The following is a 26525-nucleotide window of genomic DNA, read 5'->3' as shown; positions in this document are numbered from 1 at the left end:
TCCAAGAAGGGCTGGAGTTCCATGTCAGGGCATAAACCAGCCAGCAGAGCACTCTGGAGGAAGCGGGCGGCTCCTCCGCATTTCCCTTTCCTGCAGGCTTGCCCTGGTTTTTCATGATGTCATCCATTCATCATTGTGAGCTGATTGGCGGTCCCAGGCCTTGGCCTGCTGCCCAAGGCCAGAAGGGCAGAGAGAGGTCCCAGGACAAATGTGCAGCAAGCCCCTGAGCATGTGCAGAAATGTTGTCATCCGTTCCACCTAGAAAGACTTGGTGGAAATCGAAAACAGTAAAAGTCACAAGATCCTATCCAACTTTCTCTTCCCTGGATGCCTGGGAAGAATTCAGGGGCCTCTTGCCTGTGGATGGAGAACCAACCCCTGGAGTGGGCCTGGGTGTGGAGGAGGGACTGCTCTGCCAGATGGTTCACTCTCCAGAGTTCAACCTGTTTCCTGACTCCGTGGTGTTTGAAAGCAACTTTGTCCAGGTACTCCGGAGCCACTCAGAGGGCACTGCTCGATCCTCCTAAACCTGTTCCCAAGAGGTGGCCAGGAGAGTCTGTCGCTGGAACTGGCGTGGAGTGAGAGCTGGGGCAAGGAGCGGTCAGTGGGCCTGGAATACAAGGCCACCCCCACTTGACCCTGGCTTTGCAGAGCCCCAGACAGGGCTTCTCCTGCAGTCAGTTGTCATCCCCGGGGGGAGAGAGGCCAGGCGTTCTCTGTGCTGAGTTGAGGATCTGGTATCTGAACTTCCCAATTTATTTCCCCCTCCAGGAAGCCCAAAGCAGATGATCAAAGAGGCAGTGAAACAAGATGCCCTTTGAGGGTGTGGAACAGAAATGCTGATTGATGAGAGAACAAAAGCTGGGCCCCAGAGAGACCCAGGCTCAGAGTGCAGTCCAGGAGGCATCACTGTGCAAATGACCTGCAGCCCTGAAATCCAGGGTCCTCTAATGTCAAAGGGGTCGACTGACATGAGGAGTATACGCACACACAGGAGGCCAAGGCCTCGGTACAAGGGGCACTCGGTGCATTTTTGTTTCCGGCCTGGGCTCTCTTCTCAGCGCCTGGGAATTACCAGGAACCTTACAGAGCAGGGAAGGTGCAGGGGACTACAGGGCCCCTCAAAGAAGGGCCAAAGGACATTTTCCAAAGAAAAAACAGTCTAGGGAGGATTCACAGAAATGTGACACATGCCAGGGAACTCCTGGGTTATAGTTCTTGTGGGCAGATGCTAACAGCAGATAGTGTAAATACAATTACAGTTGTTTATCCAATACAGGTTTAAAACAGTGGTTCCCACCTAGCGATGATTTGCCTTCTAAAACCAGGGACGTTTGGCTGCGTCTGGAGACATTTTTGGTGGTCACTACTTGGGCGGGGGTGGGGGGCTGTGCTACTGGCTTCTAGTAAGTGGAGGCCAAGGATGCAGCTAAACACCCTGCAGTACACAGGGCAGCCCCGCCCCCAAACCAAGAACTATCCTGCCCGCAATGTGGGAATTGCCGAAGTTGAGAAGCTCTCAGCTGAAACGTGCTGCTCCTTCTGCCAAACCTCAGGCTGTGCCCATGGGGCTGCTTTGCAGGTCAAAAAGGGCAGGGACTGGATCGACATCTACAAAGCCTCCTACACCATGGCCCTCGGGGTGACCTCCTCCGTGCCCTGCCTGCCCCTTCCCAACATCCTCCTCATGGCCCGCGTCAAATGGCACCGGGGGCAGAGCCAGACCTGGAACAGACCATCTACAGCCCCAAACATCATCCTGAAGAGGTAAGCAACACCAATTGGAGTGAAGGACAAGCGGGGGGAGGGGGTGGACTCAGAGCAAAGGCCGCTTTTTTTTTTTTTTAATATATTTACAGAGAGTAAGGGAGAGGGATAGAGAGTTAGAAACATCGATGAGAGAGAAACATCGACCAGCTGCCTCCCACACACCCTCCACTGGGGATGTGCCCGCAACCAAGGTACATGCCCCTGACCGGAATCGAACCCGGGAGCCCTCAGTCCGCAGGCCAACGCTCTATCCACTGAGCCAAACCGGTCTCGGCAGCAAAGGCTGCTTTGACACTAAACTCAAGTGGGAGAAAGCAGAGAAGTCAGCAGCAGCGGCGTTAATTTTTTCAGACAGCAGTAACCTAAGACGGTGGGTGCACTACAAGCATCTTGGTCAGATGGGGTAAAGGGAGGCATTGTGTGGCAGGAATGAGGGGCCAATCCACATGCTCACGTTCCCTCTCACTGCACTCACCCCACTGAATTCGTAGGCAATCTCTCTGCCAAGGGGCAAGACAGCAGTGAGATCCGGCTGATGGAGCACAGGTTGGGAGCTGCAGGTTCTCGTCCTTGGCATGCAATTAAAGAGACTCGTATACTGTTTGAGTCATAAGTTACTTGATGCATCTTCGTTTTCCTACCAGTAAAATGAGTGGAACTAAGGGTCATGAGAACTGTAATATATACTCACATCATGCTTGTCTAGGATGAAACAGCCCTTTTAAAAAAATTTTTTTTAAATTGATTTCAGAGAGAGGAAGGGAGAGGGAGAAAGAGAAACAACAATGATGAGAGAGAATCATTGATCGGCTGCCTCCTGCAGGCCCCACAGCGGGGATCGAGCCAGCAACCAAGGCATGTGCCCTGAGCAAGAATCGATGCTCAGCCACTGAGCCACACCAGCTGAGCAGAAACAGCCCTTTTTAATGTTTGAGCCTCTTCAAGTAATCTGTAGGATATTCAAGAATCTCTAGCCCTAGCCAGTTTGGCTCAGTGGATAGAGCATCGGCCTGTGGACCAAAGGGTCCTGAGTTCGATTCCAGTCAAGGGCATGTACCTTGGTTGCAGGCTCCTTCCCAGTCTGGGCCCTGGTCAGGGTGCGTGCAGGAGGTAACCAATCAATGTGTTTCTCTCACATCGATATTTCTCTCTGTCTTTCCCTCTCTCTTCTACTCTCTCTAAAAATCAAAGAAAAAATATCCTCAAGTGAGGATTAACAACAACAACAAAAGAGTCTCTAGATATTCTTAGAAATCCAGATAAACCCTTCATTTCTTCATGTTGCCTCGGTGATAAACACCTCCATCATGTTTTAGTATACCGATAGCAAGCACAGCCCAGCCCTAGCTGACCACTGTTCAACCCAAAGCCAGCTCCCTGAACCTTAGCACCTTTGGGAAGAGTAATTGAGGCAACAGGGTCAGTGACTGGACAAGCTGGACAGTGGGGCCAACTTTGTGGCAGAGGAGAGTAGTTCCCTTTGTGCTGTCAAGAAGGAAATGGAAAAACCCTGTGACCCAGCTACTCCTGGGCTGTCTCTCTCAAGCAGGATCCTGGGCCACCAGCCTGAAAATCATGGCAGGATGGGTGGAGGTTAAAATGCAGATTCCAAGGACATACCCCACACCTACTGAATCTGAGGGGTATCTTCAGATGTCTGCATGTTAAACGAGCTCTCGAGGTGAACATGACCTCCCCAAAGTTTGAGCCCTATTCCCACCCCCAAAAGCCCGAGTCCTGAAGGAGATACTCCTCATTTAAAAAAAAAATGTATTGTTTGTTTATTTCAGAGAGGAAGAGAGAGGGAGAGGTAGAAACATTAATGATGAGAGAGAATCATTGATCGGCTGCCTCCTGCATGCCCCCCATTGGGGATCGAGCCCACGACCCGGGCGTGTGCCCCAACCAGGAATCGAACTGTCACCTCCTGGTTCATAGGTCGATGTTCAACCACTGAGCCACACCGGCCCAGTGACACTCCTCATTTTAATGAAGACAGGGTTGGATCGGAAGCAATGGGGTGGTCAATGTGTGTCTTCCTTCATGCCTTCAGGATACTCCCATTGAAGTTCGTGGAGCTCCAAGTCTGTGACCAGCTCCAACGCATCCTGCGGTTGAGGACGGTCACAGAGAAGATCTACTATCTAAGACTCCACTCTGACCATCCTGAGACTGTCTTCCACTTCTGGATCCGACTAGTTCAAATTCTGCAGAAGGGCCTGTCCATCACCACCAAAGACCCTAGGATTCTTATCACTCACTGTCTGGTGCCCAAGAGCAGCTGCAGCCTCTCAGGAGACTCTAAGGTCAGTGGGCACCATTGCCACCTCCAGCCAAGGCCAGAGCTGAGGGGTAGAGCTTAGGTGAGCTGGGATGTGAGTAAGCACCCTGTGAAGGCAATGTTAATTGAGGTATAATTAATTGAGGTATAATGTAAGATTCGCCCATTGTAAGTGGACAGTTCAACACTTTCAATAAATGTATAGGATTGTGCAACCATCACCACAACCCAGTTTTAAAATATTTCCATCACCATAAAAAATTCCCTTGTGCCCATTTAAAGTCACTCTCTGTTCCTATTTCCTGCCCTAGGCAGCCATTGATCTGTTTTCAGTCTCTATAAATTCACTAGAGACCTGGTGCACAACATTCATGCACGGAGGGGGGGGGGGTGTCCCCTCAGCCCGGCCTGGGCCCTCTCGTAATCTGGGACCCCTCAGGGGGATATCCATCCCCCTGAGGGGTCCTTAGAGCTTTCGGCAGCGGGAGAGGCTCCCGCCACCGCCGCTGTGCTGGCCAGCTGTGCGCACTGACCACCAGGGGCAGCTCTTGCATTGAGCGTCTGCGCCCTGGTGGTCAGTGCGCATCACAGCAACCAGCCGTTCCGCTGTTCGGTCAATTTGAATATTAGCCTTTTATTATATAGGATATTTGTTAGACAATTCATATAAACAAAATCCTACAACAGTCTTCTGTGTCTGGCTTCTTTTACTCGGCATAATTTTTTTCAGGTTCATCCATATCAGAGTCACAAACGGTCAGTAATTCATTCCTTTTTTTAAAAAATTGATCTTTGAGAGAAGGGAAGAAGGGAGGGGGGAGGGAAAAAGAGAGAGAGAGTATCAATGTGAGAGACATCAATTTGCTGCATGCTATCTCGGCTGGGAATCGAACCCGCCACTTTTTAAAAATATATATATTTTATTGATTTTTTACAGAGAGGAAGGGAGAGGGATAGAGAGTTAGAAACATCGATGAGAGGGAAACATCCATCAGCTGCCTCCTGCACATCACCCACTGGGATGTGCCTGCAACCAAGGCGCATGCCCCTGACCAGAATCGAACCTGGGACCCTTCAGTCCGCAGGCCGATGCTCTATCCACTGAGCCAAACCGGTTAGGGCAAACCCACCACTTTTTGTTGTACAAGATGACACTCCAACCACTGGGCAACACCAGCCAGAACTAATTCATTCTTCTTAATTGCTGAATAGTATTCCACATTTTGTTTATCTATTCACCAGTTGATGGATGTTTGGATTGTTTCCAGTTTGAGGCTGTTATGAATAATGCTACTATGAACATTTATGTACAAGTTTCTCTATAGACATAGTTTTCATTTGTTATGGTTCAACTCCAAGGGATGAAATTGCTGGGTCATATGTTAACTTTACCTTTAAATTTAAAAAAACAAAACTGGCAAACTGTTTTCCAGAGTGGCTGTACCATTTTATATACCTACCAGCAATGCAAGAGGGTTTCAGTTTCTCCACATTCTCACCAACACTAGTATTTTGTCTGTCTTTTTTGTTAAAGCCATTCTACGGATATGTAATGGTTTCACTTTGGATTTCCTCAATGGCTAATGATGTTGAGTAACTTTTAATGGGCTTATTAGTTATTTGGTGAAATGTCTATTCAAGTCTTTTTTTTAAGTCTCATTTATTACTGAACCAACCTACTACTGAAGAAAAAAATCAACAGAAATATCATTGTTCCAATGAATTCCCAATTATTAAAATGTCCAACTGTCCAGACAGTAGCGATCTTTTCAGTTATTTAAAGGAGCAGGTAACCTGGATGCCACATAAATATGTGAGCCAGCTCTCACGTGCGATTTCTTATAGACCCAGTTTGGTTTCTCTCCAATGTCTCCTCTTGGAGTTGTACCTGATTTTACCACCAGTTTTCATCCAAACACCTTGGGAAATGGGCTGATTCTGCTTGTTTCTTGTCCAGGAACCTCTCGATCCTGAAAGTCTTGTGAGAAGACATGGCGAAGGAGAATCAACTGAACACACCACGATGGCGGAGGAGGAGCTCAAGTCTTCTTTGGTGAAATGTCTATTCAAGACTTTTGTTGAAAACCCCATTTCTAAATTGAGTTTTATCTTCTTGAATTGCTATAATTTTTTGTATATTCTGAATATAAGTCCTTTATTTGATATATGATTTGCAAATATTTTCTCCCAGTGTGTGAATTGTCTTTTTATTTTCCTTTCTTTATTTTTTTTTTTTAATCCTCACTCAAGGATATTTTCCCATTGATTTTAGAGAGAGTGGAAAAGATAGGGAAAGATAGAGAGAAATAAGGATGTGAGAGAAACACATCAATTGGTTGCCTCCTAAACAAACCCTGACCAGGGCCCTGGCTGGGGAGGAGCCTGCAGCCGAGGTACGTGTCCTTGACTGGAATCAAACCCGGGACCCTTCAGTCCACAGGCCAATGCTCTATCCACTGAGCAAACCAACTATGGTCTTTTTATTTTCTTAATGGCGGCCTTTGTGGAGCAAGAGTTTTTATTTGTTTTAATTCTTTATTGTTTAAAGTATTACATATGTCTCCTTTTTCCCCCATTGACCTCTCCCCAGCCATTCCCACATCCAGCACATAAAAGTTTTTAATTTTGATGAAGTGCAATTTATCAATTTTTTTCTTTTATAGAACGGGCTTTTGGTGTTGTAGCTAAGACTTTTTTTTTTGTTCAACCCAAAGTCACAAGTATTTTATCCTATGTTTTCTTCTAGAAGTTTATACATTTAGCTCTTACAGTTAAGTCTATGATCCCTTTTGCATTACTATTTGTGTCTGGTGTGATAAAGGGTCTAAGTATTTGTGTTTTCACATGTGGATGTACAATTTACCCAGCACCATTTGTTGAAAAACTTATCCTTTCCTCCATTAAATTGTCTTGCACTTTTGTCAAAAATCAATTGAAAGTAAATGTAAAGATTTATTTCTGGATTCTCAATTCTGTTTAATTAATCTGTCTGCCTAGTCTTGTGTCAAAACCACAATGTCTTGATTAATGTAGTTTTATATGTTTTAAAATTGGCTGTTGTAAGTCTTCCAATTTTGTTCTTTTTCAAATTATCGTGGCTATTCTAAATCCTTTGTATTTCCATATAAATTTTAGGATTAGCCTATCAGTTTCTACAAAATAGATCGCTGGGATTTTATGCATCAATTAGAAGAGAATTGCCATCTTGACAATATTTTGTCTTCAAATATATGAATATGGAATGTCTTTCCATTTATTTCAATCTTCTTTCATTTCTCTTAGCAATGTTTTTATAGCTTTTAGTATACAATTTCTGCACTTCTTTTGTTAAATTTATTCCTATGTATTCTATTTTGTGGCTACTATTTTAAATGGAATTGTGTTTTATTAATTTTATGTTTGCATCATTCATTGATAGTATATAGAAATACAATTGATTTTTATATTAATCTTGTTTTTAAACATAGTATTTTTGTGGTTCCCTTTGATTTTCTACATATATATATATATATATATATATATATATATATGTCATCTGCAAATAAGAGACAATTTTACTTCATTTCCAATTCATACGCATTTGTTCATTTATTGCTTATTGCCTTAGCTAAAACTTTCAGTACAGTGTTTAGTAGAAATGGCAAAAGCAAACATGTTTATGCCCAATCCTAGGGGGGAAACATTCAGTCTTTCATTAAGTATGATGCTAACTGTGGGATCTTTGTAGATGCCCTTTATCAGGTTGAGGGAATTCCCTTTTATTCCTTGTTTATTGAGAGTTTTTATCATAAATGGGTATTAAATTTTTTCAAATGTCTTTTTCTGCATCTATTGAGATGGTCATGTGGTTTTCCCTTTATTCTATTAGAATAGTGTATTATATTCATTGATTTTTAAATGGTAAATCAACTTTGTGTTCTTGCAGTAAATTCCACTTAGTCATGGTGTGTATGTACACTCCCTTTTATATGTTCCATGATTCCGTTTGCTAGCATTTTGTTAAGGATTTTGCATCTACGTTCATTAGAAATATTGGTCTATAGCTTTCTTGTGATATCCTGGCTTTGGTATTAGGATAATACTAGCCTCATTGAATGATTTGGGAAGTGTTTCCTCCTCCATTTTCAGAGCTTATGAAGACTTGGTATTATTACTCCTTTAAGTATTTAATAAAATTCACCAGTGAAGCCACGAAGGCCTTTTGGCCCCAGGCCTTAGAGTGTGATGTAAAACTGACTTGAGCTACAACATAAACTCCATGAATGCAGGGATTTTTATCTGTCTTCTTCACGGCTTTATCCCCAGTGCCTGGCACCTAGCTGGCACTCAGTGAAGAATGAATGAATGACTGTGAGCAGCTTGTACTTCTGGAACACCGTTGGGTATCGCAGCAACAGGAAAGAAGGCAATTTTAGTCAGGTGTAAAAAGCAGCTCAATATCCGACTTTTCTTAGAGAAGTCAATTTTTAAAACACTCATTAAATCCCTACAATAAATATTTTATTCCCCTACATCCTATCTAATAAAAGAGTAATATGCAACTTGACCATCACTCCAACACACAAGATGGCTGCTCCCATATAGTCAAAGATGGCTGCCCCCATGTGGACACAAGATGGCCACCACAAGATGGCCATCAGGGGAGGGCAGTTGGGAGAAACTAGGCCTGCAAAGGGAGGGCAGTTGGGGGCAATCAAGCCTGCAGGGGAGGGCAGTTAGGGGTGACCAGGCCGGCAGAGGAGGGAAGTTGGGGGCGACCGGGCCTGCAGGGAAGGGCAGTTGGGGGGGACCCAGGCCTGCAGGGGAGGGCAGTTAGGGGTGACCAGGCCTGCAGGAGAGGGCAGTTAGGGGCAAACAGGCTGGCAGGGGAGCAGTTAGGCATCAATCAGGCCAGCAGGGAAGTGGTTAGGGGGTGATCAGGCTGGCAGGCAGAAACAGTTAGGGGCAATCAGGAAGGCAGGCAGGCGAGCAGTTGGGAGCCAGCAGTCCTGGATTGTGAGAGGGATGTCCGACTGCCCGTTTAGGCCCGATCCTGGTAGGGCAGTCGGACATCCCTTGAGGGTTCCCAGATTGGAGAGGGCAGGCTGGGCTGAGGAACCCAACCCCCCGTGCACAAATTTTGTGCACCAGGCCCCTAGTTTAAATATAAAACCAAGTAGCATAAGCTTTATTAAAGTTTTCTGAATAGGCTATTGATAATATTAAGGTATATTAATGAGAATAGGTGATCTACTAAATTATGTCCAAAGTATTCAATGACAATGTTATCCTTTGGGCACCAAAGGATCTTTATAACAATACAGGGGGTATAAGCAGATATGGCCTCAGAATTGCCTCTCTGAACCCCTGACATGACATGGCCACCCAATGGAACCATTTGAGTTCTAACACTTTAAGGTTTGGATCATGATATTAGGAAAATACAGTGACTCTCGGGTCTTAACCACCTGGCGTTGCTTTTTTTTTTTTTTTCCATCCAGTTAGTACAGAAGAAACCTCAAGCCTCCCAGCCCAGCGAGAGCCTCATGCAGTTGATGGCCAAGGGGGAGAGCGAGGCCCTCTCTCAGATTTTTGCTGACTTGCACCAGCACAACCGATTCAGGTACATGACTTAAATCAGGCCAGCCTGATATCCCTTCCTGCAGCCCAGATGGCCTGGGCTCTGAGATCCAAAAACCAAGTAACTTGGTTAATGAGCACAGGCAGGGGCATGACATACTGCCACTCAGGACCCAGTGTTATCCCTGACTCAGGGCAACCTTTTCCCAGTTCTCTTTGCTGTATTATCTTTCTCCACATGGCAAGCATAGTAGGCTTGACTCCAGAGGAGGAATCTTATAAAAAATGAAAAGTGCCCTGGCCAGGTAGTTCAGTTGGTTGGAGTGTCATCCCGCACACCAAAAGGTTGCAGGTTTGATCCCTGGTCAGGGTGCATACAAGAGGCAACTGATGAATATTCCTCTCTCTATCTTACCCCCTCCCCGCCCCCGCTCCTTCCCCTCTCTCTAAAAATCAATAAACATATCCCCAGGTGAGGATTAAAAAGAAAAGTAACTCTCCAATAATAAGAATAAGTTAGTAACACCGGTAAAAAAGTAAAACCTCATTTCTAATCCAGTTCCTAGTCCTACAGAGAAATAAACAAAACATTGTTTAAAACACTGTCTGCTCCTTGGGTTCCTTGACCTACTCACCTGGCCTCCGATTGGACTTTATGAATCTTCTAGGGTCACTTTTTCAATGTATAGTCTGTCCTGGAAAGCTCCATTGTACAGGCCTATTTTTCCATGCCTAAGGAAATGTCCATGTATGTATAAATGACATAAGATTTGAGTCTTAAGACTGGTTGGTATGAGAGAGACAGGAGTTGAGAATACTTACTCCACTGGGCACTACAAGCAGAGATCAAAGATTAAGAGGGATCTAGGGCCCTCGTGAACTTGATTTGTGGTGTGTTTTTTTAAAAAGGGAGGACAGAAATAAATTGTAACTATCACCAGAAGAGAAAAACAAAGTTATCAAAGAAGAGATTTTTGTCACAACAGGGACCAGCAGTTCAGACACAGAACAACAAAAAACAGTTTTCTTGCAGAGTGTCGTTAGTAAACTGAAAACCAACAGAGTCTGAGAAGATAATCTCTCAGAGTGGGTAAGAGCTCACACAAAGCTGGGCCCAAGTCACTGCTCTGACTGTGAGCCCGTGGGCACATTGCTTACCTCTCCGGGGCCAGTTTTCCGATCTGCACAATGGAAATTATGATAGTTCCAACCGCATGCAGATATTGTCAGGATCAAGTGAGCCCCAAAGCATGAAGTGCTTGACACACTCCTCAGCAGATTTAGAGGCAGATTTAAAAATATATATATTTTATCGATTTTTTTACAGTGAGGAAGGGAGAGGGATAGAGAGAAACATCAATGAGAGAGAAACATTGATTAGCTGCCTCCTGCACACCTCCTACTGGGGATGTGCCCGCAACCAAGGTGCATGCCCTTGACCGGAATCGAACCTGGGATCTTTCAGTCCAAAGGCCAACACTCTATCCACTGAGCCAAACTGGTTAGGGCTAGAGGCAGATTTAAATAAACTCTCAATAAATATTAACTTGTATTATTAAGGCTGCCTTGGGCTGGAAGTAGAAAAATATTAACACAAAGAAAAATGGTTAGTTGCCCACTGTTAAAGAATTTCTACTGGGTCGCCACTCTGCATATCATATAGAAATCTATAATTAAGAAATTTCTGGATCAAGTGTCACCTAAATAATTTTTTTAAAAAATTTCTGAATAAGATGTCATACTGCTGAGCTAGGGAGTGCTAGACTCTAATAAAACAAGATATGTTGATGTAACTTTTTGCCTCAAAATGTTAAAAAATTTGAAAATTACTATTTGAAGGACGGCTTCTGTTTATACTCATAGGCCATAATTCAGTCACATGACCACATTCAGCTGCAAGGGAGGCTGGGAAATGCATTCTCTATTCTGCATGTGCTCAATACAGAATTAGATGCTTGCCCCCGAGGGAGAAGGAAAGAAGAAATCCTGGAGGCCTATTGGCAATCTCTAGCACAGAGAGCTTTGAATATTTCCAGAAGGCCAAGAGGAGATTAAAACCTTTATTTGGGCACTAGCCAGATAAAGGGCGGAAAACGTTGTACAGGTTAAGGGAACCAATGAGTGTAAGAATAACACTTCATCCTGAGGAAGAAGCGTGATGAGTTGAGAGAAAGGGAAGGAAGCCCAGAGTGGGAAGAGGAGTGGTAGTAGAAGGACATTAGTAAAAGTGGGCAGGGACCAAACCAGGCAGGACCTGGGAAGCCATGCAAATGAATTTAGACTTTGAGTGTAATGAGAGCCTTAGCACCATTTTTAACTGGGAGGTAACAGGATCCAATTTACATGCTGAAAGGTCAAGCTGGCTGTTGCAGTGACAGTTGGTATGAAGAGAGGGAGAATAGGTGTAGAGAGACCAGCCAGGAAGCCATGGCAACCCAGTCTGGGCTGTCATGTAAAAACAGATCAAAGGGATGTGAGAAGCAGGGAGAGGTTAATTTTTGCTCTGCTGTTATCTCAAAAATGGCTTTGTACAGTCATTTAGTTTCTTCTCCTTAATTCCCCAGAATGAAGCCCTGGGGGATGACTGTTCTCCTCATTCAGGCAGACTCTCTGGTCTGGTTGCAATTGTATCAGTTTTTGTATGTTGGCAACAATATGCAGCTTACAGCAAATGAAATAAATGGCTGAGACACAGGACCCAACAGATGGAGCCACACCCACTCCTCCTCAGCCAAATCAGCAGCATGGGTCTGCTCCCCACCACCCCACCCCACCCCACCCCACCTCCCCCTTCCCTAGTTTTCCTTCTGGTATTTTAATATGTGTCACACTCACCCAATAGAGCTATAGCTTATATTTGCCTCTAAAGCTTTTGCATCAGGAAAAATATAACCAGAAACAAGATTTAAAATGAGAATTTCACCTCTATTTTTTCCCCTTTTGCCCTTTATTTCCTTGATCCTGAAATGGCTGGAGTTCCAGGAGAAGCAAAAAGACCAAGACCAAAAAGGACAGCTCAGGTAAACATTGGGTACAGGGCACCCATGTCTCAGAGAACCTTTTGCTCTGCAGATGCAGGAATGAAATCATCTCCCGCTCCTGATCCCAACATTTCTAGCTGTCAGGATGTCCTTTCATAACTTAATTTGAGTCCCTTTAGACTCTGGCCACCAGTCAACTTGGCACCAAATCCTACTAATTTCTTTCCTTGAAATGTTTCCTGTACTGACAGATCCTCCCCTCGTCCACCTTATCACCTCTTGCCTGAACTACTACAGCAATGCTCTAGTTAATTCATTCATTTGCTCATTCAGAAACATGCTACTGAGTACTTAGTAAGTGCTAAACACTGCTGAAGGCTTTGGAGTCCCAGTGAAGAAAGACACAGTAACCCTTCCAAGGGGTTTATATTTTGGTGGGGTCAGATGGGTAAATCCCCAAATTACAAAACCTCTTCTTCCAGGCAGCACTCAGAGCTCATGCCTGGGGTGCCATAGGGGCACAAAGGCAGGGTGCCTCACTCCTCCCAGGAAGCTGTCCCAGAGGCCTCGGGTCTGAGCCAAGTCACAGAGGATGAGGACAAGTAGGCTGGCCAAAGCATTCGAGTCAGGACATTCTGGGAAGAGACAGAGTCAGTGTGACTGGAATAGCAGCTGATTCCCTGTTTATTTCCAGGTTCTGGTTTACCCCAAATCCACTCATTAAAATATATATATATATATATATATATATATATATATATATATATATATATATATATATTTCAGAGAGGAAGAGAGAGGGAGACAGATATAGAAACATCAATGATGAAGCCTAGCTGGTTTGGCTCAGTGGATAAAGCATCAGGCCTGTGGACTGAAGGGTCCCGGGTTCGATTCCAATCAGGGGTATATGCCCGGTTGCGGGCTCAATCCCTAGTAGGAGGCATGCAGGAGGCAGCCGATCAATGATTCTCTCTCATCATTGATGTTTCTATCTCTCCCTCTCCCTTCCTCTCTGAATCAATAAAAATATACTGTATTTTTAAAAAAAAGAAACATCAGGGATGAGAGAGAATCATTGATCAGCTGCCTCCTGCACACTCCACAAAGGGAAACATGCCCACAACCTGGGCATGTACCCTGACTGGAAATCGAACTATGACATCCGGGTTCATAGGTTGATGCTCAACCACTGGGCCATGCCAGCCGGGCAAATCCACTCATTTTGGCATACATGACTCTTCATTAACTTCCCCTGTCTTACCTGTCTTACTGGTCACTGTCTCCTCCTCAATTAGGTGCCCTCTGCCTCATCTCCTTCTCCAGCCCAAATCTTCCACTCTAGCCACACGTGGGGCGTCCTTGTCCATGCCTTAGACATCCTCCCTCTGCCCCCTCCCCCTGATGCTGCACTCTAAATCCTACCTATTCTTCCAGGTACACCCTCACAACACCTTTCTGCCCAGACAAAACTTTCCCTGGTCATAACCTCTGTTACATTATTCCCTAATTGTTTCATAGGTTTCAATCTTGTTTCTTCAACTAATACTACACAATTTCTTCCATGCCTCTGAATTACCCACAGTGGCAAGCACCAGGCTGGGAACACAAGAGCTCAGTAAATATCCATGCACCACACCATTAATAAATTATTCCTCCAAGTTGGCTCAGGAAGCAGCCAGAATTTCATGTTATATTTAGAAATTTAGAGGAGTATGTAGATCCCAGGGGATCTCTGCCAACTTTCATTCAAGCCAAGGATTCCACACTCAGCTGTCTGCAGATGGTATAAATGGGTAAAGAGGCTACATGTCATGGATCTAAGAAATGGTTGGCTTTCCTCTCAACTCTATTATAAGTAAAACAGCAGCTGGGCTGACACTTGGTTTCAGCATTGAGGAGACAATAGGGAGTGTCAGGGACAGTGGCAATGAGAAAGTGGAGGTTTCAATTACGGCTTCCATTAATTGTTTCCAGGCTAGAACACAGGCCTGGTGTTGCTAGATACTCTGGTTTTTCAAGAGAAGCCAAAAATCTGGATTTTTATGTGACATATTCCCTGCCCATAAAAAAAAAAAAATTTAAAGCACAGTATAGGCCAACACTTAGTGGGCACACAAAACATATCTACAGGCCGAATCCAGCCTGGAGGCTGCCAGTTCCCAGCCCCCGTTCTAAATGGGGAGTGGAGCTGATGCTGGCCCACGTTGTTGGCAAGTCTGTGAATGCCTTCTCGTGTTATGTGACTATAATAAAACGGTGATTCATTTCTGTTTTTGCACATACATCCGATCACACATGCGCACGTGCACACACACACCATACCCTTTGAGGCTAAGGCTGAGGAAAACAGGAATAGACGATATTTAAAATATATTCTAGGACTTCAGAGAACAGCTGGAATTTCAGAGTCATAGGCTCTCTGGTGTCACAGGAACTGCCACTCCCGAGATGTCCCTGGGCTGATTTCAAATAATTGTCCTGGGTCGCCCTCAGGACCCTTCTCTTTCCTTGGAGCTGAAGAAACTCGTTTTCTCTTTGGACCACGTAGAGAACCCTCTCAGTCAGAAGGACAGTCACACCCCAGCCTCTTGGAACTTTGGGAGGGAGGGAGGGAGGGAGGGAGGGAGGGAGGGAGGGAGGGAGGGAGAAAGAGAGAGAGAGAGAGAGATCACTACATTATGAAAAACCATTACCTGGGTTGCTACACCTTTCAACTCTACATCAACAGGTGGTGTGACCTATTGAAGCGCTTTCCAAACCAGAATGTGCAGACTGGGGTCTTGTTAAAATGCAGAATCTGATTCAGCGGCTCTGGGTGAACCTGAAACTGTGCATTTCTTCATCTTTTTAAAATTTTCGATTACATTTTGCATTCAACACCAATTTGTATTAGTTTCGGGTGCATAGCACAGCAGATAGAGACATTCATATACAGCTTACAAAATGTTCCCTTGAAACTGCATTTCTAACGTGATCCCTGGTGATGCCAAAGCTGTTGGGCTGTGAGCCATCCTTTGAGAGGAGCTGAGGCCAAGTGGACCGAGAACAGGATCTGGCTTAAGGCCATCTGGGTTCAAGCCCATTGCTAGTGCAGCTAGCTGAATCTCCTGGGCAAATTCACTCAGTTAACCGCCCAGCCACATTGGTTCCTCCCTTTCACTGGCACTGCCTTGTTCCCACGATATAGTGCTAAAATCATGGGCTCCGGAGCCAGGCTGGCTGGCTTTGAATCCTGGCTCTGCCTCGTTATGTGACCCTGGGTAAGTAACTTAACCTTGCTGGGCCTCAGATTCCGCATATGGCAGTGCTGACCTCTTGGGGTCTTCGTGAGGATTAAATGGGTATTAATACACATAATTGTTTGGAATAGTACCTGACCCATCATAAAACACCCCACAGATGTTGGCCATACTCTGTGAGCATGCTCTGTGAATTAAAGTGCAAACAAATGCCTCCTCTTTTTGACCTAGAGAAAGATAATTCCAGTGAAGACAGCATTCCGTGCACCCGCGACCTCAGTTGGAGGGATTCCTTCACCTATGGCGAGTGGGAAAGAGAGAACCCCTCTGGGCCGCAGCCCCTCTCACTCCTCAGCACTTTGGCAGCCTCCACGAGGCCACAGCTGGCCCTGTTCTTAGGTATGGTCATGGGGTTCATCTGGCTGCCTCCAGGGGACAGACCTGGAGTTTGGCTTCAGGCAGGGGTTCAGATTCTAGGGTCCTGAGGGTGCTTCCTGGAGGCTGTGGGGTGGGAGCTGGGGGTGCCAGCCACAAGCACTTCAGCCATTTTCTCCTGCCCTGTTCTTCTTTACCTCCAACTGGGCTGAGCGGAAACCCTGAGTGTGGCACCTTGGGCGCCCCCAGAGGCCTTTGTGAGTTCCTACAAAGTGGCTCTGAGGGGACAGAGACTAGGATGGCACTGTTGTTGCTAGAGCTGCTTTCTCTCTGCGGGTGGAGACATGAGGGCTGCCTCTGCAGTTCCGTGGGCTCTTCCTGTGAGGAGGTGAGGAGCTGGCTCTCCCTTTTCCTTCTCAGAGCTCTTGGGGAGCCCCAACTGTCTGCTGTAGAAAGTGAGAAGGAGCTTGGCCAGGAGGGGTGGGGAGTGGGGCAACTTCCCTGGGCCCAGCCCTTATCTCTCCATGCTCCAAGGCTCATCCATCCATCCATCCACCCATCCATCCATCCATGTATTCATTTAGAATACACATTCATTAACTACTTCCTATGTGCCTCTGTCTCTAACCCAGTGGTTCCCAACCTTTTTTTGGCCATGCCCCATCTAAGCATCTCTAAAATCCTGATGCCCTCCCCGCCGTGACATATAATTCCCATTATTCAAAAAGTGAACTCCTATTCATATGGAGGAAGCCTAAAAGGCCATTAACTTGGTCTAAACAAGCTTCCAAAGAACATGGCATCCATGAAAGAGAAAAATAAAAAAATGAAAGGACAGTTGAAGTACTGAGAAAGAAATCTCTAAGAAATTGTTAAAAATTAATCCTATCTAATAAAAAGGGAATGTGCTAATTGACCCTCACACCATCACAAAGATGGCAGCACCCACAGCCAATAAGGAAGGGATATGCTAATTGACTGTCACGCCCTCAAAGATGGCGGTGCCCACAGCCACACGATGGTGGTGCCCAGTCCCCTCAGTGAGACTGCCTCCAGAGTCCTCGAGTCCCCGAGTCCCTTCAGCCCCCCAGCCGCCCAGGGCCAGCCCGAGGTGCAGGCAAGCCTCGGATGGTGGCTACCCAGCTGCCCAGGGCTGCCTGAGGCTCAGGTAACCAGGGGGAATTTTCATGCACCAGGCCTCTAGTAATAATATGAAGTGATATGAAAAAATAGCAAATAAAGTTTCAAAACATAGAGAACTGAAATGCATAAATATGTCACAATATATATTTCTATACTGTATATGAGGCCCCTAGAACCATAAGAAATGCAAAAAATTCACTATTAACTCATTCTCAAATTGCCCCCATGTGGGGCATGTGCCCCACGTTGGGAACCACTGGTGTAAATGGAGATAGGTAGAGTGGTTTCTGCTTTCTAAAGTCAAATATTATTAATAAACCACTAACTCTTATAAGGTACCTGTTATTAATAGTTAACAATTTAAAAAATTAACACAAATATCTATGTGCCCACAGAAGAGCTTTTTAGGCAAGTTATATCTTATTGAATTTGTTCTCTCTTAAATTAACAGGAAATTCTATTTGAGCCACCCTTTCACACTGGGGAGAATGGAAGCAGCCCTCGCCAATACCACTCTGCAGCATTCAACTTTCTGAGGGACTCTGTCTGGATGGAGAGAAGGAGAAAGCTGCAACCAAGGAAAAACTAGCATCATCTCACACTGATAGCATAGCCTTTCCTTGGAGACCCATTTGGGAGCACGGCTTCCAGATGAAAAGCATTATCCAGCACGTAACTCTGTGACCTCCTCATCTCCTTTCCGCCACCAGGCAGGCACAAGAAGCCATGCTCTCGGAAGGGCCAGGACCGAGAGAAAGAGAAAAGGAAGGAAAGGGAGGCAGGATCAGCGGAGAGGTGGAAGAGAACAAAATGGAGGTGAAGAGGAAGGTGGGGGAAGGAAGTCAGAAAGGACGGGAGAGAAGGAGAGGTGGTAAGAGAAGGAAACAGGAGAGACTTGGGAGAGAGAAGAAATAGACCTCTGAGAGATGCCTCACCAAGCTTCTATTTATCTAATTTAAAACTTGAAAGTAAGGTCATATACAAAAAAAAAAAAATGTGTTTTCTTCTCTGCTTAGACTACTCTGGACGAGTATAAGGGGCCAGATATGAATTCTAGCCAAGGGCCTCTCTATTTCCCTTTTGGCCAGTTTTTCTTTTTTCTTTTCTTTTCTTTTTTTTTCTTTTTTTTTTCTTTTTTCTTTTCTTTTCTTTTCTTTTCTTTTCTTTCTTTCTTTTTTTTATTTTTTTTTGTCTTTCTTTCTTTCTTTCTTTCTTTCTTTCTTTCTTTCTTTCTTTTCCCCATGTTTCTTCATTTCTTGCTGGGGTTGTTGGGGTTGTTTTTCCCATCACCATTTATCCCCCCTGTACCCTCTACCACCGCCACCCTCCCCTCAGGTTTTCTTGTTAGTCCTGCTTTTCTGATTTAAGTTTGGGACCTTCTTTCTTAGCCCATCCCTAACCTGGACTTGCTAGCCTGGCCCTGTTGTTCCAAATGGAGGCTTGGGTGTGAGACTATGCAAGATTCCTGCAGGAGGTAGTCAGGCAAGATGTGTGAGATAGGGGGGACTTCTCTTTTGTGTTCAAACTTGCTAACTTTGCTAATGTCTCAGCCCTACACTGGCTCAATTTATTTAGTATATGACACCCCCTTGAAATGTCAACATACCTTGTTAGTGCTTATTAAATGATCAATTCCTAAGAGAGGACATACAGGCCCCAAGCACAGGTAAAGACAGAGGTTCATAAATTATAGACTGAGAGAGTTATTAATGAGTGTCTGTCAGATGGCCCATGGACCAGCCTCTTTTTAAAACGTGCAGTATTACACCTTCAATAAAAAGCTGACTATGAGTATTTCAGAAAGGCTGCCCACCCTTCCAATTGGAAAGTGTTTGGGGAGATCTTGCTTTGATTCAAGATTTCCTAGGAGGGTCTTTTTCTTCACTGAAGTGGTTTTCAGACTGAAATTGTTGGAAGGCTACAAAGTAAGCTCCTGGATGTAAGCTTCAAGGAAGCGTCAGGTTCTAATTCTTAGTGATTTCGACAGCCACACAGGTGATTCTTCCCATGGTCACTGTTCTTTGAACTGATGCCCAATGGTCTCGTCCTCCACCCTCCTCAGCCACTGACTCCTGATTTTACCCTCGAGTTTGTCAATAATCCATTATTCCCGTTCTTCAGCTTTACCTCCTCCTATCTTTCCCCGAGTCCAATATCCTTCCACCCCGCCAACCCTGCAATCTATTGCTCCTTCTGGGTTTTCACTGTCCCTCATTTTCCTCATGCTCTAGGCGACCCCATCATGGAGGTAGTGCTAAAGGGAAAGAAGTTGGGGTTGTTCAATACAGTTAGCGATTGATACTGTTGGCATAAGAAATGTTCAAACCTGTAGACAATTTTTATGAATTTATTTGAGCCACTGATGACAAATTTCCAGGAAGCAAAATCTAAATGGATCGAGAAAATGCTCTGGAGAATGGCAGTTTTGTAGCTTATTTTATTTTATTAAATATAGTTTATTGATTTCAGAGAAGAATAAAGAGGGAGGGAGGGAGGGAGGGAGGGAGGGAGAGAGAGAGAGAGAGAGAGAGAGAGAGAGAGAGAGAAACATCAATGATGGGAGAGAATCGTTGATCAGCTGTCTCCTGCATGCCCCACACTGGGGATTGAGCCCGTAACCCGGGCATGTGCCCTTGACTGGAATCAAACCCAGGACCCTTCAGTCTGCTGGCCAATACTCTTGAGTCAAATCAGCTAGGGCTGTAGCTTATTTTATACATGAGAATAAAAGGAGGAGATGAAAGGAGGATTACATGAAATTCCTTGGTGGTACATTAGGGGAGTGGGAGAGAATAAAACTAGGGAATCTCTGAGATTGGCTAAAAAGCAAGAAGGGGGAAAACATACATATTTTACATTGGTGGGTACAGAATAGTTAATAATTAAAATTTACAGCACACAGAGATGGTATGCGAGGAACAAGAAAACAATGAGGGGCTCTGTGGTCTCGGGCTCTGGTGCCCACATTTGTGCATTGAGGGGGTCTTGGGAAAGATTACTTGGACATTTCAAAGGTATGTGATTTTCGATGCAAAAGACAATAGAGACCCTGGCCTGGTAGCACAGTTGGTAAGAGCATCATCGGATACACGAAGGTTTCTGGTTTGATCCCTGGTCAGGGTACATACAAGAATCACCCAGTAAATGCATAAATAAGTGGAAAAACAAATCGATGTTTCTCCCTCTTTCTCCCGTCCTCCTTCTCTCTGTAAAAACACAAAATTTTTAAGGCAATTGCCAAAACCGGTTTGGCTCAGTGGATAGAGCGTCGACCTTCAGACTCAAGGGTCCCAGGTTCGATTCCGGTCAAGGGCATGTACCTTGGTTGCGGGCACATCCCCAGTAGGGGGTGTGCAAGAGGCAGCTGATCGATGTTTCTAACTCTCTATCCCTCTCTCTTCCTCTCTGTAAAAAATCAATAAAATATATTTTAAAAAAATTTTAAGGCAATAGGCTCAGTTAAGGTAGATTGACCGTTGTTGCCAGGCAGTGTGGCTCAGTGGTTGAGCATTGACCTATGAACCAGGAGGTCAGGATTCTAAAACCCATCAAGGCACATGCCGGGGTTGCGGGTTCCATCCCCAATAGGGGGCGTGGAGGCAGCTGATCAATGATTCTCTCATCATTGCTATATATCTCTATCCCTCTCCCTTCCTCTCTGAAATAAATATATTAAAAAAAAAAAAAAAAAAGATTGACCTTTGTCAAGGAAGCTATCACCCACCATGACCCGCTTTTAGTTAGGTTTTTTTTATGTTCAGACTATCCTGTGTGGTTGCTTATGGCCTCTGAGTTTGTAAGGCCCGCTCTGGAGGCCTCCCCAGAGCTTCTCGGGTTTAGTATGTGGCCCCTTTTCCATTCACAACACAGTGGGATTAATCAACCCTAGTGCTCCGGGGCAGAAGATAACCAGCAGGGTAATCCAAGAAGCCCGGCCGAGACCCAGTCACGCGCTGTGGCCCAGGACGGGCAGGCAGGCGGCCGCGCCCACAAGTGGCCCGGAGCAGGGGGCTGGGGCCCGCCGTCCACACAGGACTCTGGACCAGTGCTGGCCGGGAATTCGGTCCACGCAGCTAGGCGCGCTGGCGGGGACGTGGCGCTTTCCAGCCAATCCCGGCTACTCGATTGTGGGGCCAATGGCTACCCAAGGAAGCTCTGCGTCAGCTGCGGGTTTGTTGTTGATTGGTCGGGAGGCCGCTGCCGAGGCGGCAGGGGCGGGGCGAGGGGCCGCTTCCGGTTAGGCGGTGCTGGCGCGCGCGAGCTGAGCCGGCGGGTGAGTGGCGGCTGCGGCACCTTGGGCTCTGGTGTGAAGAGAAAGGTAAGTACGAGGGAGCTCCCCCCTTTCTCAGCAGCCTCGTGCTTTTTCGCTTTCTTTTTGTCCTCAGGCTTCGCTCCCGGCGCCGCAGGGGTCTCCTTCGCCCCCGGCCTGTGTTTCTGCCTGGTCGGGGAGGTGGGGCCTGAGCCGGCTCGGACCCCGTGGCCCTGGGCGCGGAGGCCGCCGCTCCCCTCCAGCGCGCTCTGGGACCAGGGGCTTTCCCGGCGAACTGCGGCTCGCGGCTTTAGGTCCTGTGAGGTACGGTGTTGTGCCTGGCTTGCCACGTCCTCGTCCTCGTCCTCTGTGCCTGGGCCCCGCCACTCACCGAGCCCTCGGACTAGAGGGCCACGCTTGTGGACCTCCCGAAGGTCAGAGGGCAGTCGGGTGGTGCCATTGTCACCGCTCCCCGCCACCTTCCCCCCACAGCCTGCCTGCGCCTGCCAACCTCTCCCCAAGGCCGCTCCCGAGCGTGCGGCGCATCTGCCAGGAAAGTCGTGTTCGCTGACTTTGAAGGTGTAGAAACAAGTGGGGAAAGAAAGCGTGAAAACAGTATGTGATTTAAAAAACAAAACAAAAAAGAGTTCTGTGATTTTAAAGAAAAGCCGAATGTTTCGAGCTCCCATGTTTAGCTGCATACTTCAGTCAGCCACGGGGAAGGAAGGGGGTTTTAAAAGCTTTATTAGGGAATTGTGTTTTTACCTTTTCTGGTTGCTTCTAGCCCCAGTGCTTAATTCTGATTTTTAGCATGCCCCAAGTAAAAACGTAATTCCCTACACCTGCCCTGATTAAGAGTCTAGTAAAGTAGTTTGCAGTGTTTAAAGCTGCTTTTGCATCAAGGCAAAAGCTCCTTGGGTCTCCTGATAAAACTTGAGGGTCTTCTTTCTCAATTCCTACGTGTCTTAAGCTCGCAGGATAGTGTCTTTGAGAATTGAATTTCATTTACTCCCTGGCATGGACCATACAGTCAACGTTAATAAATCGTTAATAAGGTTGCTGGGAGGTAGAAAACTGTCATCTCTGATAAATTAGTCTTTGTCGTAGGATGAGACTTGACATAGGATGAAACTTGACACAAGACAAATACATGTTTGACCTCATTCAGTAGATTTTGTTAACTAAACACTGAACGGTGGCCATCACCGAAGCGTTTGTGTAGTACTGTAGAGTGTGCACATGCCAAGGGCCATTTGATTATTTATAGCATCATTGACGGGCCATACAAAACTAGCAGCTTAAAAATTAGCCTGCTGTACTTGGTCAAATACTTAGTTAGCTCACCTCAAATGCCATGGCAGGGCCAGACCAAATGATTTCCCACCCTTCGTCCGAATAGATAACCTGTATATTGCATTTGTGTGTAGAGAGGATGAGTTTGCTTAGGCATAATCTGAGTTTTGCAGTGATTCAGGGGTCTTCAGTAGGATCCTTTTGAAAATCACAACTGAGAGAACCATGAATTGACAAAGATGAACTGAGTATGTCTGACTGGATGGTACTCATAGACAACTTTGAAATCAATTCATCGTCACTCTCGATATGATGTTTGCTTCCATTCATCCAGTGATGTGTCAAAAGATACTTATTGGTGGTATTTTAAATACATTGCACCAGTATAGATAATCGGTACATTGATATTAACGCATGTTTTTCTATAACATGGGTATGCTAGGGATGTTGGAGTGACAGAGGTGTAGCCAAGGGGTAGCCATTGGAAATGCTTGCTAGGCCATAACATCCTAGATCTTCTATGAACTCTTAAACATAGCTGTTGCTGATGATGTAATTTATGTAGTACAGTGTAGGCCAGTATTTTGCCTGTTGCTGGCTGATGGCCACATCCGGTAAGGGGAATTGGGGGTTGGGGAGCATCAACAAGCAGGAACAGCATTGCTGCCGAGTACCGTCCAACTAATCCAATAAAATGTATTGGTATATAAAAGGTACAGACATTATAGTAGAGATTGTAGAGGGATATTAATTTTTATTAGCTGAGCTCCCTGCCTTCCAAGAAGGTGGAATCTGTAGGGGAGTTAAAGAGACAACTTAAAGTAGCCTCTGGTCACTGTGGAGTGGTACATGCAAGTTTTGTAAAAGTTTATAGGAATTGGTACAGATCACTTCCAGTTGGAGTGATAATATGAGACAGGTCTTTTAATCTATGATTAAAAATTATTTATAGACGTTTGGCACTGAAGGGAGGTTGAACTATAATATAAACTACCAAAATCTTAAGGACTTTATGCATGCTACACATGCATGGCAAAATTGCAAGTAGAAACCAAGGCTCTTGGCCCTACATTTTGCATAACATTCCTATGGGAATTAATGATGTATTGAAGTTTTATCATCCAAAAGGAAACTGTTTTTCCCCAGAATTTCTAGAGCTTTTGTTATTAAAGAAAATTTTTAATTCTGTAGCCAGAAAAATTTAGTTTGTACTTAGTTGCTTTAGTTATAGAACTGTTGAAGCCTGATAGTAATATTTTGTCATTCTCTAAAGCTTTTCTTCTACAGCCAAGTTTGCACTTTTATGTACTTAACTGTCTTATAAATGTACTAGTAGCCCTGCGCAGGAACCATGTGCCAGTAGCTCTCTGCCGCCCTCCTGTAACTCTCCGCCCACTGCCCTGCCCTCCTGTAGCTCCCCCCCCCCCATAGCTTGTTGCCCTGCCCCCTTCTGTAGCTCTCTGCCTCCTGCTTGCTTGCTGTCCTGCCCCCTCTTGTAGCTCTCCGCTGCTCACTTGTAGTTCACTGCCCCACCCTCCTGCAGATCTGTGATCTGGTTATGCGGTTGGTCATTACGCCTCACAGCCTAATGGATAATTAACATATTCCTCTCTTATTATATAGGATGCCCTCACACAAATAATTGATTAGAATATATTAATGAACTAATCTAAATTTGTTCTATCAAGGGAGAAACATTGAATTAAATGGTTTATCATTATCGTTATCAAATCATGAAGGATAACATTACTACTTTAATGTGGTAATTCATTGGTGGTACTTGTCCCAAAGTTTGTAAATAAACAATGTCAGGTTGTTTGGAGCATCATCCTGTACACTGAAAAGTCTCAGGTTTGATTCCCAGTCAGGGCACATACCCAGGTTATGGGTTCGATTTTCAGTTGTGGACCCATGTAGGAGGTAACTGTTAGATGTTTCTCTCTCTCTCCCTCTCCCTTCCTCTCTCTCTCAAATTAAAAAAAGAAGATAACCAAATAGCTTTAATTTCTAGATTTCATAACCTGAGCCTTAGTATAGTTAGTAAATTGCTATTAGGCTGTTCTGTTCTCCCTCCCTTCTCCCAACCCCCAATCCACAATTGAAGTAGACACGTAAGCAGTGAGATTCTGCTTTTGCTGCATTATAGAGGAATGCCTTTTTTCCCTGAATATCCAGCTCAGAGAACTGGAATTTTATCACCACACCCATTTCTCCCACTTGTTAACATTGAGCAATGGGTCTTTGGTCAACCAGAATAACTGTGAGATCACTCAGTGCTAATGTTCTTGAGAAACTGAATTTAATCCAGGGATCTAAATTTCCCTGAAACAATTTACTTTAAGTGTTCTGTGACCAACAGATTTTTACAAAAAAATGACTTGGAAAAGGGAGAAATGGAAAGATTTTAGAACTTTTAAGGAAATTTTTGAATGGATAAAGTAAACTGATTCTTAAGGTTCATTGTTGTTATTGAAAGAAAATCAAGCTATGTCATTAATCTTATAAATTTACTGGAACAATTCATGAAAATAACTTTCAGAATAAAATTACTGGTGACATACTGTAAAAGGATGACAGTTATATCTTTTCTAGCCCTTTTGTTTGTGTCTATCACAGCATTATCCAGTAGAAATCCTATCTAATAAAAGAGTAGCCGAACCGGTTTGGCTCAGTGGATAGAGCATCGGCCTGCGGACTCAAGGGTCCCAGGTTCGATTCCGGTCAAGGGCTTGTACCTTGGTTGCGGGCACATCCCCAGTAGGGGGTGTGCAGGAGGCAGCTGATCGATGTTTCTCTCTCATCGATGTTTCTAGCTCTCTATCTCTCTCCCTTTCTCTCTGTAAAAAATCAATAAAATACATTTTAAAAAAGTAATATGCAAATTGACTGTCACTCCAACACACAAGATGGCTGCCACAAGATGGCCAGCAGGGGCAGACAGTTGGGAGGGACCAGGCCTGCAAGGGAGGGCAGTTGTGGGCGATCAGGCCAGCAGGGGAGGGCAGTTGGGAGGGACCAGGCTTGCAAGGGAAGGGCAGTTCAGGGCGACCAAGCCTGCAGGGAAGGGCAGTTGTGGGGGACCCAGGCCTGCAAGGGAGGGCAGTCGGACATCCTTTGAGGGGTCCCAGATTGGAGAGGGTGCAGGCTGGGCTGAGGGACACCACCACCCCCCGCACGAATTTTGTGCACCGGGCCTCTAGTATAATATAAACCATATATTTAGTTTTAAATTTTTATGTGAAAATTTAAAATGTGAAATTAATTTAATCAATAAATACAAAATACCATTTGTTAAAAAATAAAGTACAGTATAACACTTATACCACATCTTAATTCACGCTAGCCATGTTTTTTATATATTTTTATTGACTTCAGAGAGGAAGGGAGAGGGAGAGAGAGCTAGAAACATCAATGATGAAAGAGAATCATTGATCAATTGCCTTCTACACCCCCACCCCCAACCAGGGACTGAGTCTGAAACCTGGACATGTGCCCTGACCAGAATCAAACCATGACTTCCTGGTTCATAGTTGGACTCTCAACCACTGAGCCACACTGGCTGGGCTGCACTAGCTACATTTTAAATGCTTAGTAGCCACATATGGCTAGAAGCTTCTGTTCTGGGCAGTGCA

General features: G+C 45.2%; 2 protein-coding genes across 3 annotated transcripts in view; both read left to right on the top strand.

Moving 5' to 3' along the window:
- Positions 1-239: 239 nt before the first annotated feature.
- On the top strand, positions 240-16660 carry GARIN1B (golgi associated RAB2 interactor 1B; the record flags this gene model as incomplete). The annotated part of the gene is made up of 8 exons (XM_079785805.1): positions 240-485; positions 1583-1767; positions 3824-4076; positions 6009-6104; positions 9532-9653; positions 12593-12630; positions 16065-16232; positions 16629-16660. The coding sequence occupies 8 exons, from the start codon at positions 240-242 to the stop codon at positions 16658-16660; spliced, it is 1140 nt and encodes a 379-aa protein (XP_079641931.1).
- Positions 16661-21574: 4914 nt separating this feature from the next.
- Positions 21575-26525, top strand: part of CALU (calumenin) — a 35972-nt gene continuing 31021 nt past the window's right edge. For both annotated transcript variants that reach the window (XM_079785560.1, XM_079785559.1), the window contains exon 1: positions 21575-21669. The gene's annotated coding sequence lies outside the window, so the exon portion shown is untranslated. The remainder of the gene's footprint in view (positions 21670-26525) is intronic.

This window comes from Cnephaeus nilssonii (assembly GCF_951640355.1).
Source record: "Cnephaeus nilssonii genome assembly, chromosome: 12".
In the NCBI taxonomy this organism is placed as follows: Eukaryota; Metazoa; Chordata; class Mammalia; order Chiroptera; family Vespertilionidae; genus Cnephaeus; species Cnephaeus nilssonii.
This window is presented reverse-complemented; position numbering and strand designations above follow the sequence as displayed.